Source organism: Coregonus lavaretus (assembly GCF_964263955.1).
Source record: "Coregonus lavaretus genome assembly, contig: HAP1_SCAFFOLD_1592, whole genome shotgun sequence".
Classification (NCBI taxonomy): domain Eukaryota; kingdom Metazoa; phylum Chordata; class Actinopteri; order Salmoniformes; family Salmonidae; genus Coregonus; species Coregonus lavaretus.
The window spans coordinates 57-16546 of NW_028159359.1; the positions used below are offsets into that span (position 1 = coordinate 57).

Genomic DNA, 16490 nt, shown 5'->3' on the forward strand with positions numbered 1-16490 from the left:
TGTAATGTGTGTGTGTGTGTGTGTTGTGTAATGTGTGTGTGTGTGTGTGTTGTGTAATGTGTGTATTGGCTTTAAGAACACACTGTGCCGTTCTATTCGCCGTCAGAGTTTGATCCGTTGTCTAAGAGTCCTCCTGGGTAAACGGATCAATAGGAAACCCTTTGACTCACTCGAGGAAGAAAGGAACAGGTAGGGGAGAAAATCACTGCCGTCATTTCAACGTCACTTTAAAGCAAAACCTGGGTTTAACATCTACACAGCTGTCTTTGTTCTATGTCTTGTGCAAATAACAATAAAATTCATCACATAAAAAGAAACCTCTAAATCAATGCTATGTTATGTTGCCACCATTAAATGACTAAAATGTAAATGTAAATGTTATGTTAGCGGGCATTCAGAATGCTTGGTTATATAAGTGTGGAACGCATCAACAGTTAAAGTTAAGGGATGGATGATGATGATTACGATGTTCAATTTCTTTGGTGTGTCCTTCTTCTAACCCTCTTTTCAATATGCGGCTCACACGTCAACCATGAAAATAACCTAGGACCAGGGAGACCAGTGGGACCAGGTGGACCAGGGAGACCAGTGGGTCCAGGTGGACCAGGGAGACCAGTGGGTCCAGGTGGACCAGGGAGACCAGTGGGACCAGGTGGACCAGGGAGACCAGTGGGTCCAGGTGGACCAGGGAGACCAGTGGGACCAGGTGGACCAGGGAGACCAGTGGGTCCAGGTGGACCAGGGAGACCAGTGGGACCAGGTGGACCAGGGAGACCAGTGGGTCCAGGTGGACCAGGGAGACCAGTGGGACCAGGTGGACCAGTGGGACCAGGTGGACCAGGGAGACCAGTGGGACCAGGTGGACCAGGGAGACCAGTGGGTCCAGGTGGACCAGGGAGACCAGTGGGACCAGGTGGACCAGGGAGACCAGTGGGACCAGGTGGACAAGGGAGACCAGTGGGACCAGGTGGACCAGGGAGACCAGTGGGACCAGGTGGACCAGGGAGACCTGTGGGTCCAGGTGGACCAGGGAGACCAGTGGGTCCAGGTGGACCAGGGAGACCAGTGGGACCAGGTGGACCAGGGAGACCAGTGGGTCCAGGTGGACCAGGGAGACCTGTGGGTCCAGGTGGACCAGGGAGACCAGTGGGACCAGGTGGACCAGGGAGACCAGTGGGACCAGGTGGACCAGGGAGACCAGTGGGACCAGGTGGACCAGGGAGACCTGTGGGTCCAGGTGGACCAGGGAGACCAGTGGGACCAGGTGGACCAGGGAGACCAGTGGGACCAGGTGGGACTAGTGGGAACAGTGGGTGAGTGGGACCAGGGGGGGGGACCAGGGGGGACTTGTGGGACCAGGGGGTGAGTGGGACCAGGGGGGCGAGTGGGACCAGGGGGGACTTGTGGGACCAGGGGGTGAGTGGGACCAGGGGGGACTTGTGGGACCAGGGGGTGAGTGGGACCAGGGGGGCGAGTGGGACCAGGGGGGACTTGTGGGACCAGGGGGGCGAGTGGGACCAGGGGGGACTTGTGCCAACTTCTTGACAGATCCTTTCACTGGACCTTTCTATCGACCATCCCAAACACTTGTAACTGCCCTGGTGATTGAGCAGGGAGATGGAGAGAGATTAGAGGTTTTAATCACTGCTCAGAGAGACTCAGACCTGGGCAGAGCAGAGTGACAGGCAGGGTCAACATGGCTGGAGGACTGTTGGCATGTGTCTGGCAGATCCTCTAATTGCAGACAGACAGACAGACAGACAGACAGACAGACAGACAGACAGGCAGGCAGGCAGGCAGGCAGGCAGGCAGGCAGGCAGGCAGGCAGGCAGGCAGGCAGGCAGGCAGGCAGGCAGGCAGGCAGGCAGGCAGGCAGGCAGGCAGGCAGGCAGGCAGGCAGGCAGGCAGGCAGGCAGGCAGGCAGGCAGGCAGGCAGGCAGGCAGGCAGGCAGGCAGGCAGGCAGGCAGGCAGGCAGGCAGGCAGGCAGGCAGGCAGGCAGGCAGGCAGGCAGGCAGGCAGGCAGGCAGGCAGGCAGGCAGGCAGGCAGGCAGGCAGGCAGGCAGGCAGGCAGGCAGGCAGGCAGGCAGGCAGGCAGGCAGGCAGGCAGGCAGGCAGGCAGGCAGGCAGGCAGGCAGGCAGGCAGGCAGGCAGGCAGGCAGGCAGGCAGGCAGGCAGGCAGGCAGGCAGGCAGGCAGGCAGGCAGGCAGGCAGGCAGGCAGGCAGGCAGGCAGGCAGGCAGGCAGGCAGGCAGGCAGGCAGGCAGGCAGGCAGGCAGGCAGGCAGGCAGGCAGGCAGGCAGGCAGGCAGGCAGGCAGGCAGGCAGGCAGGCAGGCAGGCAGGCAGGCAGGCAGGCAGGCAGGCAGGCAGGCAGGCAGGCAGGCAGGCAGGCAGGCAGGCAGGCAGGCAGGCAGGCAGGCAGGCAGGCAGGCAGGCAGGCAGGCAGGCAGGCAGGCAGGCAGGCAGGCAGGCAGGCAGGCAGGCAGGCAGGCAGGCAGGCAGGCAGGCAGGCAGGCAGGCAGGCAGGCAGGCAGGCAGGCAGGCAGGCAGGCAGGCAGGCAGGCAGGCAGGCAGGCAGGCAGGCAGGCAGGCAGGCAGGCAGGCAGGCAGGCAGGCAGGCAGGCAGGCAGGCAGGCAGGCAGGCAGGCAGGCAGGCAGGCAGGCAGGCAGGCAGGCAGGCAGGCAGGCAGGCAGGCAGGCAGGCAGGCAGGCAGGCAGTACCTGCTGCATTTCATTTGCTGTAACAATTGACTGATTTGTCTTGTAAATGACCTTGACTGCTACCTTTCAACGGATCAATGACCGTGGGTATTTCATCACTCCACTGTGTTCAACTGCTATGAATGAGAGATTCCATTCCGCAATTCCCATTAAGCAGCGTTTCCTGGGCTCCAATGTGGAGAAGAGATCATTTACAATGAGATAATTTGCGGAGAGAGAGACTCGTGTTTGTAGACTATAGCGCTGCTAGATCATCTGTGAAATAACTTTTATTAGAGGACATTTATTTGCTCGTCACGCTAACATGCAAAAATGCAGCAGCAGCCGGTTGTTCAAATGATGAAAAAACGATCTGCCATCAATCTGTTCTTTATGCTGATATTTTAAACATTTTATTTAGCTTTTATTTATACAGGGTCGGTCTCCATTGAGACCAGGGTCTGATTTACAAGGGAGCCCTGTGTACATGAACATACGCAATGTAAGATAATAATGCCATTTAGCAGACGCTTTTATCCAAAGCGACTTACAGTCATGCGTGCATACATTTTTGTGTATGGGTGGTTCCGGGGATCGAACCCACTACCCTGGCGTTACAAGCGCCGTGCTCTACCAGCTGAGCTACAGAGGACCACCCAGAGTCCAAGATAATATCAATACAATATCTACCCCTCAAAACAAAAAAATATATAATATCAATACAATGCCATAAATACAAGATTAATCAAAACAAACACAATTCGGGGCCTCCCGAGTGACGCAGCAGTCTAAAGGCACTGTATCGCAGTGTTGCAGCATCAGTACAGCCTGGGGTTTGATCCCAGGCTGTGTCATAACCGGCCGTGACCGGGAGTCCCATAGGGGGCGGCGCACAACTGGCCCAGCGTCGTCCGGATTAGGGGAGGGTTTGGCTGCTCTAGAGACTCCTTGTGGCGGGCCGGGCGCCTGCAGGCTGACTTCGGTTGTCAGTTGAACAGTGTTTCTTCCGACACATTGGTGCGGCTGGCTTCCAGGTAAAGCGAGCGGGTGTTAAGAAGCGTGGCTTGGCGGGTCATGGCTTGGCGGGTCATGGCTTGGCGGGTCATGTTTCGGAGGACGCATGAATTCGACCTTCGCCTCTCCCGAGCCCGTTAGGGAGTTGCAGCGATAAGACAAGATCATAATCACGAAAATTGGGGAGAGAAAGGGGGTAAAAAAAAATAATAATAATAAATGTACATAAAATAACACAATTCTCACATATCACCTCCCTTAAACTCGATCTAAACTGTCCAATGGAGACTAGTGGGTCTAATTTCAATGCGGCCTGAAGTCTGTTCCATGAGCTGGGGGAATGAAAACATAGCAGGGACTCTACAAGGTGTCGAAAGCGTTCCACAGGGATGCTGGCCCATGTTGACTCCAATGCTTCCCACAGTTGTGTCAAGTTGGCTGGATGTCCTTTGGGTGGTGGACCATTCTTGATACACACGGGAAACTGTTGAGCGTGAAAAACCCAGCAGCGTTGCAGTTCTTGACACAAACCGGTGTGTCTGGCATCTACTACCATACCCCGTTCAAAGGCACTTAAATCTTTAGTCTTGCCCATTCATCCTCTGAATGGCACACATACACAATCCACGTCTCAATTATCTCAAGGCTTAAAAATCCTTCTGTAGCCCATTCCTGCAGTCAAATGACCTAGTAATCTCATGGATGGAATGTTATTCATATTTTTCATAATTTCATAATTAATAAACTTTTTTTTTTTTTAAACCTGCTGACAATCTGGTGTTTCTATGTCAAATGGTTTTGTTATAGTTCAGTCTTCTGTGATGTAGATAAAGTGTAATATTGGAATACAAACTCAAAATTGAATACATTTCTACTCTATATCTAACATGGTACAGGGGTCTTCATTATGTAAGCCCCTAACCATGTGTGTGAGGTGAATACTTTTGTTTCAAAGTAGATTTCTTTAAGACTACCAAGAAGCACTCTTGTGTGACCCTGATTTAGGCCACTGCAGTAAAATATTAACCCGTCTCCTCCCCTTCATCTACACGGATTGAAGTGGGTTTAACACGTGACATCAATAAGGGACCATGGCGTTCATCTGGATTCACCTGGTCAGTCTGTGTCATGGAAAGAGCAGGTGTTCCTAATGTTTTATACACTCAGTGTACAAAAAGTAGCCATTGCTGGACGCTTCCGGTAGTCAGAGACTACCAGCCAACAGACCTATACAAAATGCAATGATGTGTATGAAAATTGTCCCCAGTGATAAAATGCAGTGCTGAGCGATAGACTGAATCCAAAGGTTTTAAAACAGAAGCTGCAGCATGCATGTAGATTATATGACCATAATCAAACACTGGGAGAAGTGTTGCTTGAAAAATCTTCCCTCTACTTTCCAAAGTGAGGCAGGATTTATTTATATAAAAGAAACCAATCTTAACTTTTTTGTTAGTTTTTCAATGTGTGTTTTAAAAGAGAGCTTATCATCAATCCAAATACCCAAGCACTTATAATGGGGAACTTGCTCAATTTGGGCTCCCTTCAATGTGCAAATATGCAGGTCAGGGTCAATATTACGAGACCTAGAGAACAGCATGAACTTGGTTTTATTAACATTTAGCACTAGTTTAAGATCAGTAAGCGATTTTTGTCCTGTTCCTCTCTAAGGGAGGGAGCTGTCCAGGGTTCTGTTCTGTCCCTCTCTAAGGGAGGGAGCTGTCCAGGGTTCTGTTCTATTCCTCTCTAAGGAGGGGCGCTGTCCAGGGTTCTGTTCTGTGTCTCTCCAAAGGAGGGAGCTGTCCATGGTTCTGTTCTGTTCCTCTCTAAGGGAGGGGCGCAGTCCAGGGTTCTGTTCTGTTCCTCTCTAAGGAGGGGCGCTGTCCAGGGTTCTGTTCTGTCCCTCTCTAAGGGAGGGGCGCTGTCCAGGGTTGTGTTCTGGTCCTCTCCAAGGGAGGGAGCTGTCCAGGGTTCTGTTCTGTTCCTCTCCAAGGGAGGGAGCTGTCCAGGGTTCTGTTCTGTGTCTCTCCAAAGGAGGGAGCTGTCCATGGTTCTGTTCTGTTCCTCTCTAAGGGAGGGGCGCAGTCCAGGGTTCTGTTCTGTTCCTCTCTAAGGGAGGGGCGCAGTCCAGGGTTCTGTTCTGTTCCTCTCTAAGGAGGGGCGCTGTCCAGGGTTCTGTTCTGTTCCTCTCTAAGGGAGGGGCGCTGTCCAGGGTTGTGTTCTGGTCCTCTCCAAGGGAGGGAGCTGTCCAGGGTTCTGTTCTGTTCCTCTCCAAGGGAGGGAGCTGTCCAGGGTTCTGTTTTGTTCCTCGCTAAGGCAGGGCGCTGTCCAGGGTTCTGTATCAAATGCCTTCGACAGGTCAATACATTTTTATTGTCTAAACAATATAGCACATCATCTACGACAAGTATACCCGCTGAAATGTCTGGAGAGCTTTTCTTTGTTTACGCACAATCAGCATCATTCACACCCTCTTAAGCCTTAGCCCCACCCATCTCTTTAAGGATTCACATGCGAGGCCATGTACTAAACAGAGTGAGCTAAACCATGAACCATAATCCCAACCTATACTACTAGAAATACAAACTGATTGTCGTAGCTAGCCACCATGCATGAATCTGCCCATAGCTAAAGCTAATCAACTAGGTTCAATGTTGGCTAGCTAGCTAACATTAAGCTATAACTAGCAATGTAAATAGCTTTCTGAAATACGAATAATATTACTACACAGATCATACACGTAACATTACCTAGCAAGCCAGCAAACGTTAGCTGGCTAGCTAACAGTATGCTTTAACTTGAAATGAAAACGACTTTTTGACAAAATTAGAAACTTATAATATCTGAAAATGTAGCGAGACTCTTACCCGTAGACATGGATGAACGCTTCTCCCTCTCTGTCATGGATGCCATGGTTGCCCTTAGTTTGAAGATGTAATGTTCTCTTCTGTGTTCTCTTTTCGACTCCCTCTGCATTTGCAATCATACTCCGCTTCCACCGGGCATTCCATTGATTTCAAAACCCGGTCAACTTCTTCCGTGACAACAACACTGTTGATCGCCATTTCATCCCCATCACCGTCATCAGAAGACTCTACAATGTCTGGTTCAATGAAAATGTTTTTACCAAAATCAGGGATTTCCTTGTCGTCTGATGCATTTTCAGAGTCAGAGAGAGTCAGCATGGCACGATCGTCCTCCAGAAAGTAGTCACAACTTTTTCCCACTGATCTTTGTCGATAGTGCCAAGTAACAATGTTGAGAGCAGTAACAACACTTTTGCAGTTCTAAAATAAAAAATAAAAATAAAAAGCAACTTGAGAAAAGGATTACCTACACATACTGAGCAGCTCATGTTATAGACAGAAGCATGCTACATGGCAGACCAATCCAAACTCATCTTTCAGCATGTCCAGCCCATTCATTATTTCAGCCAATCATGACTAGCGGGAAGGTTCCTGTCTTTTTCCATGGCTAAACCAACTAGACTCGTAATTTAACAATTTTTATTTGTATTTACAGATGGCATAAAGTTTGTTATTAAGGCACATGAAAGTTCCCATGTTCCAGAAGGAATTTCTGCCAAAAAACTCATTTTGATAAATGCCTCTCCTGTGAAGTAGTGACGTACGACAAATGCCTAGTTTCTTGAAATGGGTCACATGATTCTGCAATAACTGAGTCAGCCCCAGTGGATTGTTTTTACATCTTCAATAAGGTATTTTGTACATCATAGACATCAAATGGTTGAAATGAAAATGAGGAATGTGTCTCCGGGAATGTATCGTTCTCTGCAACCTGGCACAAGGTGAGTAAAGTTTTCAGAAGCTATTTTATCAAACAGGTGGCCCGCTGAGGCAAAGTGGTTATTAAAAGCACCACAAATGCCCATCTTATCTGTTACGGGACCAGAGGTTGTCATAACCTGTTGGGGTAATGAGGGGGTGGAGTTTTGTTTCAGAGATTTGACTACCTTCCAGAAGGAAGCTGGATTCCCACCATTCTCAGATAGAGTTCAAGATGTCGATTTTGCTTTTCTAACCAGGGAAAGACATCTATTTCCCAAGTGTCTGAAGGACTGCCAGTCAGATGTGGAATCAGCCAGCCTTAGCCCAAGCTACATTTCTCTGATAGTTAATGTGTGAACCAGGGATTAGCTATGTCCTTTACCCTTAGTTTCTTGGACGGTGCATGCTTATCTGCAATAGAGTTGATTAAAGAAGTAAAACAATTTAGAGCCTGATCCGAGTCAGAGATATCTGACGCAACCTCCCAGTTACACAATCCCAGATCAGACAAGAATAGTTCCTCATTGAAATTCCTGTAATTTCTCTGTAATAATGCAAGGGCGAGATTTAGGTAGCTTTGCATCTCATGCAGGCAATGGGACAATGGTCACGGAACTCATTTTGCAGAAATTCCATTGGCTGTTTACTTATGTCAAAACAATATCTAAAATAGTTGATTTTTCAGGGTGTTTTAAGTTGGGGCGGGTTGGTTGAGTTATCAGCTGAGTTAGATTTAGCTCAATGCAGATATCTTTCAGCCTATCAGAAGCTTGCATCAACCAATCCAGAAAAAGATCACCCAAAAATTAATCATTCAGATTTAGCATAGTTAGATAGAAAGTCAGGCAATCGGCTAAGAGCACATGTTGAAGCAGAAGGAGGACGATAAATTCAGACTAGCGTAAGTTGGACATTATTACCAAGACCCATATTTAGGACTAGACATTCAAATTGCTTAGGGACAGAGGTAGTGAGAGATACAGAAACATTTAAGTTGTCTTTTGTAAATATGGCGACACGTCCCCCCTCTGTCAACTCTGTCAGATCTAAAAACATTATAACCAGTCAAAGGACTCACCAATCAGTATCTGGCACAGTCTTATTTAGCCAAATTTCAAGATATTACCTGGATGTCCACGTTGGTTTGAGAGGCCAGAGTTATAATAAAACATCTATTTTTTAGATCAAACTTCTGGTGTTTAGATGAATCAGTCCAATGCTGCAACTGTGTGCTTTCAGATCAGACGTAGTCTCTAATACAAACATACTGTGATCGGATTCAGATCAGACGTAGTCTCTAATACAAACATACTGTGATCGGATTCAGATCAGACGTAGTCTCTAATACAAACATACTGTGATCGGATTCAGATCAGACGTAGTCTCTAATACAAACATACTGTGATCGGATTCAGATCAGACGTAGTCTCTAATACAAACATACTGTGATCGGATTCAGATCAGACGTAGTCTCTAATACAAACATACTATGATCGGATTCAGATCAGACGTAGTCTCTAATACAAAACATACTGTGATCGGATTCAGATCAGACGTAGTCTCTAATACAAACATACTGTGATCGGATTCAGATCAGACGTAGTCTCTAATACAAACATACTGTGATCGGATTCAGATCAGACGTAGTCTCTAATGCAAAACATACTGTGATCGGATTCAGATCAGACGTAGTCTCTAATACAAACATACTATGATCGGATTCAGATCAGACGTAGTCTCTAATACAAACATACTATGATCGGATTCAGATCAGACGTAGTCTCTAATACAAACATACTATGATCGGATTCAGATCAGACGTAGTCTCTAATACAAACATACTGTGATCGGATTCAGATCAGACGTAGTCTCTAATACAAACATACTGTGATCGGATTCAGATCAGACGTAGTCTCTAATACAAACATACTGTGATCGGATTCAGATCAGACGTAGTCTCTAATGCAAAACATACTGTGATCGGATTCAGATCAGACGTAGTCTCTAATACAAACATACTGTGATCGGATTCAGATCAGACGTAGTCTCTAATACAAACATACTGTGATCGGATTCAGATCAGACGTAGTCTCTAATACAAACATACTATGATCGGATTCAGATCAGACGTAGTCTCTAATACAAACATACTGTGATCGGATTCAGATCAGACGTAGTCTCTAATACAAACATACTGTGATCGGATTCAGATCAGACGTAGTCTCTAATACAAAACATACTGTGATCGGATTCAGATCAGACGTAGTCTCTAATACAAACATACTGTGATCGGATTCAGATCAGACGTAGTCTCTAATACAAACATACTGTGATCGGATTCAGATCAGACGTAGTCTCTAATACAAACATACTATGATCGGATAAGTCAATGTCTGAGTGCAGCCTTAAAATGTGAGGGCAGGGTCCAGGCACCAAGATGGTTTGGATGGACCCCATCCTCTCTGTAGAACATCTTCTGTTTCCAAAAGGTGTCAAAGTTATCCACAAAAGTAACTCCAACAGAGTTACAGTACACTCGTAGCCAGTCGTGTAGTGCCAGCAACCTACTGAATCTTTCGCTGATTCAGTAGGTTGCTGAATCGGATGCTTGTTGGAGTCTTTCAGAGTTCCAATCAGTTCTTTAAAAATCCTGTTTCAGCCATTCCGAGCTAGCCATCCTAATGTCATTAGATCCCACATGGACTACGACGGTGACAGCCTCCTTGTTCTGGCAGTAGGAAGCAGCTTAGTAATGTCCTGTACCCAAGGTTATCGCCCCGGGAACCGAGACGTTTCTTACCATAGAGCTACCGATAATAACGGCTGGTGAGATGGCAGAGGAGGCCTGTGTTGTGGAGAAGGAGAAGGTAGACGGGGTGCTTTCCCCGCTAGATTGTGCAAGTTCTTCATCTGTTTGCTAAGAGTAGCCACTTCTTCCCTATAGTCGTCTGCGAGTAAACAATTGTTGCATTGGATCTCCGGTTGGTCCACATTGTCCCGGAAGAGAGCCTAGTAAACACGGCTCCTGTCTGAACGGGGAGGAGGCCTATACAGGCTGTGGGTAAATACACCCTGCACACAAAAATACATGAAACGAAATAGACTCTAGCCTGTTAAGCTTAACTTTCTGCGACAAAACAATTCACTCTCAATAATTTGTGCATTTGCTCTCCTTCCAGTCAACGAGTCTGTTTTGTCCTACCATACGCACACACAATAAAAATACATCAATCTTCTTTTCCCTCTCTCTACAATTTCCCTTCACAGAAGGCTGGAGAAATAACACAGACATTTCTTTTAGAGTTCCCACATTTGCATGCTACGGTAGAGGCACAGGGAATGGTCCATGAATGCTAAAACTCAATTCTTATTCAGAGCCTTAACAGTATTGAGCTGATTGAATATTGATGTCTGAACAGGTAACCCATACTTTTCTACTTGTAGTAGCTACTGCTGGGTCAGGGAATGTGCTACCAAATATCCTTTTAGAAAAACTATATTTATTTGAAGTACGTATAATGCCTTATATTCTACTCCCAGTGTGTTATAACACGGCCTTTTTGAGATAATAATCATTTTAGCGTACCACCATGACTCCAGAGAGGCTGTTAGTCTCTGACTAGTCATGTGTGGAGTGGCCACAGCCTACACTAATACCTCAGTCAGCCTGACTATATTACATAGATCAGCCTGACTATATAACATAGATCAGCCTGACTATATAACATAGATCAGCCTGACTATATAACATAGATCAGCCTGACTATATAACATAGATCAGCCTGACTATATAACATAGATCAGCCTGACTATATTACATAGATCAGCCTGACTATATAACATAGATCAGCCTGACTATATAACATAGATCAGCCTGACTATATAACATAGATCAGCCTGACTATATAACATAGATCAGCCTGACTATATAACATAGATCAGCCTGACTATATAACATAGATCAGCCTGACTATATTACATAGATCAGCCTGACTATATAACATAGATCAGCCTGACTATATAACATAGATCAGCCTGACTATATAACATAGATCAGCCTGACTATATTACATAGATCAGCCTGACTATATACCATAGATCAGCCTGACTATATTACATAGATCAGCCTGACTATATTACATAGATCAGCCTGATTATTACATAGAGCTTTTCATCAAAGGTAAATGAGAGTGGAGTCATTTCCCTGTGGATGTGAGTCCTTAGTACTAGTAGCGGCATGGAGAGAGAAACCCAACACAGAGGGCTAACTGACATATGGGAAGATACATGGAGATTTAATCAGCTTCAAACCTTGAAGGATTTCACACACACATGCATTTAGGCAAACAGGCAGGCAGCCACAGACTCACACACACGCACACGCACACTAACCCTAACCTTAACCCTAATTCAGTCCGATTCAAAATCCTATTTTCCCTAACCCCTAACCTTAAACCGTACCCTTACCCTAACCCTAACCCTAACCTTAACCCAAAAACCTAACCTAATCTTAACCCTAAACCTAACCCTAGCTCCTAACCCTAACCCTAAAACTAACCCTATCTCCTAACCCTAACCCTAAACCTAATTCTAACCCTAACCCTAACACTAATTCTAACCTTAACCCTAAACCCAAAATAACATTTGACCGTATGGGGACCAACAAAATGTCCCCAGTTGGTCAACATTTTCTTGGTTTACTGTTCTTGTGGTCACCCGTGATAAAAGTCAGTATTCGATTTTCCATCCATGTATGAGGACGTCAGGAGATGACATGGAAACTGGCCACTAGCGGCAACAGTGAGCGCTGTTACCTACAAGTAGGTTTGGGTTTTGCGTTGTGGACGGGGATAGTGGATGGGCGTGAGCATCTGATTTCAACAGCTGCAAATTTGAATCTAGCGATAGAAAGTTGTTTTTGAGATTTTTGTTTTAAGCCTATCCCAAACCTTAACCCTTACCTTAACCATCCGGAGTTAATACCTAACCTTAACATTTCTGAGTTTAATGCCTAAATGTACCCTTAAACACTTCGACATTTTATGCTTGCAACAAATTCGAAATTTGACGTTTGAGAAACATGGATGAATGTTTAATTCTGACGTGAGACTGTGAGAGCCAGTTGGATTCCACAGGGCGCCACTAGCTTTGACTGCGTCCCAAATGGCTATTCCCTATTCAGTGCACTAGGGCCCATGGGGCTTTTGTCAAATTTCTAAAGTGGAAGTTGGGAGAGTTATATTGGAGTGTTTCAGTGAAACGTAAGTGAGGGAGGCCCCGCTCTATCGCTTCCCCAGATGTTTAGTTCATTTCATTCCGATCTCCTTTTGCATTATTGTAGCCTTTTTCTGTAGCCTGTCAACTATGCGTCTGTCTATCCCTGTTCTCTCCTCTCTGCACAGGCCATACAAACGCTTCACACCACGTGGCTGTTGCCACTCCAATCTGGTGGTCCCTGTGCGCACGACCCCAGGTGGAGTTCCAGGTCTCTGGCAGCCTCTGGAACTGCCGTTCTGCGGCCAACAAGGCAGAGTTCATCTCAGCCTATGCTACCCTCCAGTCCCTCGACTTCTTAGCGCTGACGGAAACATGGATTACCACAGAAAACACTGCTACTCCTACTGCTCTTTCCTCATCCAACCATGTGTTCTCGCATACCCCAAGAGCATCTGGTCAGCGCGGCGGTGGCACAGGAATCCTCATCTCTCCCAAGTGGACATTCTCTCTTTTTCCCCTGACCCATCTGTCTATCTCCTCATTTGAATTCCATGCTGTCACAGTCACTAGCCCATTCAAGCTTAACATCCTTGTCATTTATCGCCCTCCAGGTTCCCTTGGAGCGTTCATCAATGAGCTTGACGCCTTGATAAGTTCCTTTCCTGAGGATGGCTCACCCCTCACAGTTCTGGGTGACTTTAACCTCCCTACATCTGCCTTTGACTCATTTCTCTCTGCCTCCTTCTTTCCACTCCTTTCCTCTTTTGACCTCACCCTCTCACCGTCCCCCCCTACTCAAAAGGCAGGCAATACACTTGACTTCATCTTTACTAGATGCTGTTCTTCTAGTAATCTCACTGCAACTCCCCTCCAAGTCTCCGACCACTACTTTGTATCCTTTTCTCTCTCGCTCTCCTCCAACACTACTCACTCTGCCCCTACTCAGATGGTAATGTGCTGTCGCAACCTTCGCTCTCTCTCTCCCGCTACTCTCTCCTCTTCCATCCTATCATCTCTTCCCTCTGCTAAATCCTTCTCCCTCCGATCTCCTGACTCTGCCTCCTCAACCCTCCTCTCCTCCCTTTCTGCATCTTTTGACTCTCTATGTCCCCTATCCTCCCGGCAGGCTCGGTCCTCCCCTCCTGCTACGTGGCTTGACGACTCATTGCGAGCTCACAGAAGAGGGCTCCGGGCAGCCGAGTGGAGATGGAGGAAAACTAGACTCCCTGCGGACCTGTCATCTTTTCACTCCCTCCTCTCTACATTCTCTTCCTCTGTTTCCGCTGCTAAAGCCACTTTCTACGACTCTAAATTTCAAGCCTCTGCCTCTAACCCTGGGAAGCTCTTTGCCACCTCCTCCCTGCTGAATCATCCTCCTCCTCCCCCTCCCTCCTCCCTCTCTGTGGATGACTTCGTCAACCATTTTGAAAAGAAGTTTGATGACATCCGATCCTAATTTATTAAATCAAATGATACCGCTGGTCCTGCTCACACTGCCCTACCCTATGCTTTGACTTCTTTCTCCCCTCTCTCTCCAGATGAAATCTTGCGACTTGTGACGGCCGGCCGCCCAACAACCTGCCCGCTTGACCCTATCCCCTCCTCTCTTCTCCAGACCATTTCCGGAGACCTTCTCCCTTACCTCACCTCGCTCATCAACTCATCCTTGACCGCTGGCCGTATCCCTTCCGTCTTTAAGAGAGCGAGAGTTGCACCCCTCCTCAAAAAACCTACACTCGATCCCTCCGATGTCAACAACTACAGACCAGTATCCCTTCTTTCTTTTCTCTCCAAAACTCTTGAGCGTGCCGTCTCTAGCCAACTCTCCTGCTATCTCTCTCAGAATGACCTTCTTGATCCAAACCGGTCAGGTTTCAAGACTGGTCATTCAACTGAGACTGCTCTTCTCTGTGTCACGAAGGCTCTCCGCACTGCTAAAGCTAACTCTCTCTCCTCTGCTCTTATCCTTCTAGACCTATCCATTGCCTTTGATACTGTGAGCCATCAGATCCTCCTCTCCACCCTCTCCGAGTTGGGCATCTCCGGCGCTGCTCACTCTTGGATTGCTTCCTACTTGACAGGTCGCTCCTACCAGGTGGCGTGGCGAGAATCTGTCTCCGCACCACGTGCTCTCACCACTGGTGTCCCCCAGGGCTCAGTTCTAGGCCCTCTCCTATTCTCTCTATACATCAAGTCACTTGGCTCTGTCATATCCTCACATGGTCTCTCCTATCATTGCTACGCAGACAACACAAAATTAATTTTCTCCTTTCACCCTTCTGATAACCAGGTGGCGAATCGCATCTCTGCATGTCTGGCAGACATATCAGTGTGGATGTCGGATCACCACTTCAAGCTGAACCTCGGCAAGACAGAGCTGCTCTTCCTCCCGGGGAAGGACTGCCCGCTCCATGATCTCGCCATCACGGTTGACAACTCCATTGTGTCCTCCTCCCAGAGTGCAAAGAGCCTTGGCGTGACCCTGGACAACACCCTGTCGTTCTCCGCTAACATCAAAGCGGTGACCCGATCCTGCAGGTTCATGCTCTACAACATTCGCAGAGTACGACCCTACCTTACACAGAAAGCGGCACAGGTCCTAATCCAGGCACTTGTCATCTCCCGTCTGGATTACTGCAACTCGCTGTTGGCTGGGCTCCCTGCCTGTGCCATTAAACCCCTACAACTTATCCAGAACGCTGCAGCCCGTCTGGTGTTCGACCTTCCCAAGTTCTCTCATGTCACCCCGCTCCTCCGCACACTCCACTGGCTTCCAGTTGAGGCTCGAATCTACTACAAGACCATGGTGCTTGCCTACGGAGCTGTGAGGGGAACGGCACCTCCTTACCTTCAGGGTCTGATCAGACCCTACACCCAAAACGAGGGCACTACGTTCATCCACCTCTGGCAGCTATTCGCTGCTCTGGCACCCCAATGGTGGAACAAGCTCCCCCACGACGCCAGGACAGCGGAGTCACTGACCACCTTCCGGAGACACTTGAAACCCTACCTCTTTAAGGAATACCTGGGATTGTATAAAGTAATCCTTTTTTTTTTTTTTTTTTATAAAAGGGTGTTGTCCCACTGGCTATCATAAGTTGAATGCACCAATTCGTAAGTCACTCTGGATAAGAGCGTCTGCTAAATGACGTAAATGTAAAATGTAGTGCACTTCATACATTTCTATAAGCATTAATTAATTATCATATTTCTGTCTAATGGTCTAACATCTTATAATGACAAAGGGTTAATTAAAGGCTGTAGCTTATATAGACTATGTACTGGCTTAAGCAGGGGGACACGTCTGGCACTGCAGGATTTGAGTCCCTGGCGGCGTAGTGTGTTACTGATGGTAGGCTTTGTTACTTTGGTCCCAGCTCTCTGCAGGTCATTCACTAGGTCCCCCCGTGTGGTTCTGGGATTTTTGCTCACCGTTCTTGTGATCATTTTGACCCCACGGGGTGAGATCTTGCGTGGAGCCCCAGATCGAGGGAGATTATCAGTGGTCTTGTATGTCTTCCATTTCCTAATATTTGCTCCCACAGTTGATTTCTTCAAACCAAGCTGCTTACCTATTGCAGATTCAGTCTTCCCAGCCTGGTGCAGGTCTACAATTTTGTTTCTGGTGTCCTTTGACAGCTCTTTGGTCTTGGCCATAGTGGAGTTTGGCGTGTGACTGTTTGAGGTTGTGGACAGGTGTCTTTTATACTGATAAGTTCAAACAGGTGCCATTAATACAGGTAACGAGTGGAGGACAGAGGAGCCTCTTAAAA

The 16490-nt window shown here is 47.5% G+C and overlaps 1 protein-coding gene across 1 annotated transcript; it reads left to right on the forward strand.

Moving 5' to 3' along the window:
• Positions 1-547: 547 nt before the first annotated feature.
• LOC311122959 (uncharacterized protein) lies at positions 548-15280 on the forward strand (the record flags this gene model as incomplete). The annotated part of the gene is made up of 2 exons (XM_084197254.1): positions 548-1291; positions 15008-15280. Coding segments are annotated over 2 exons (1017 nt in total), but the record flags the coding sequence as incomplete, so codon positions are not given.
• Between the last annotated feature and the right edge of the window lie 1210 nt (positions 15281-16490).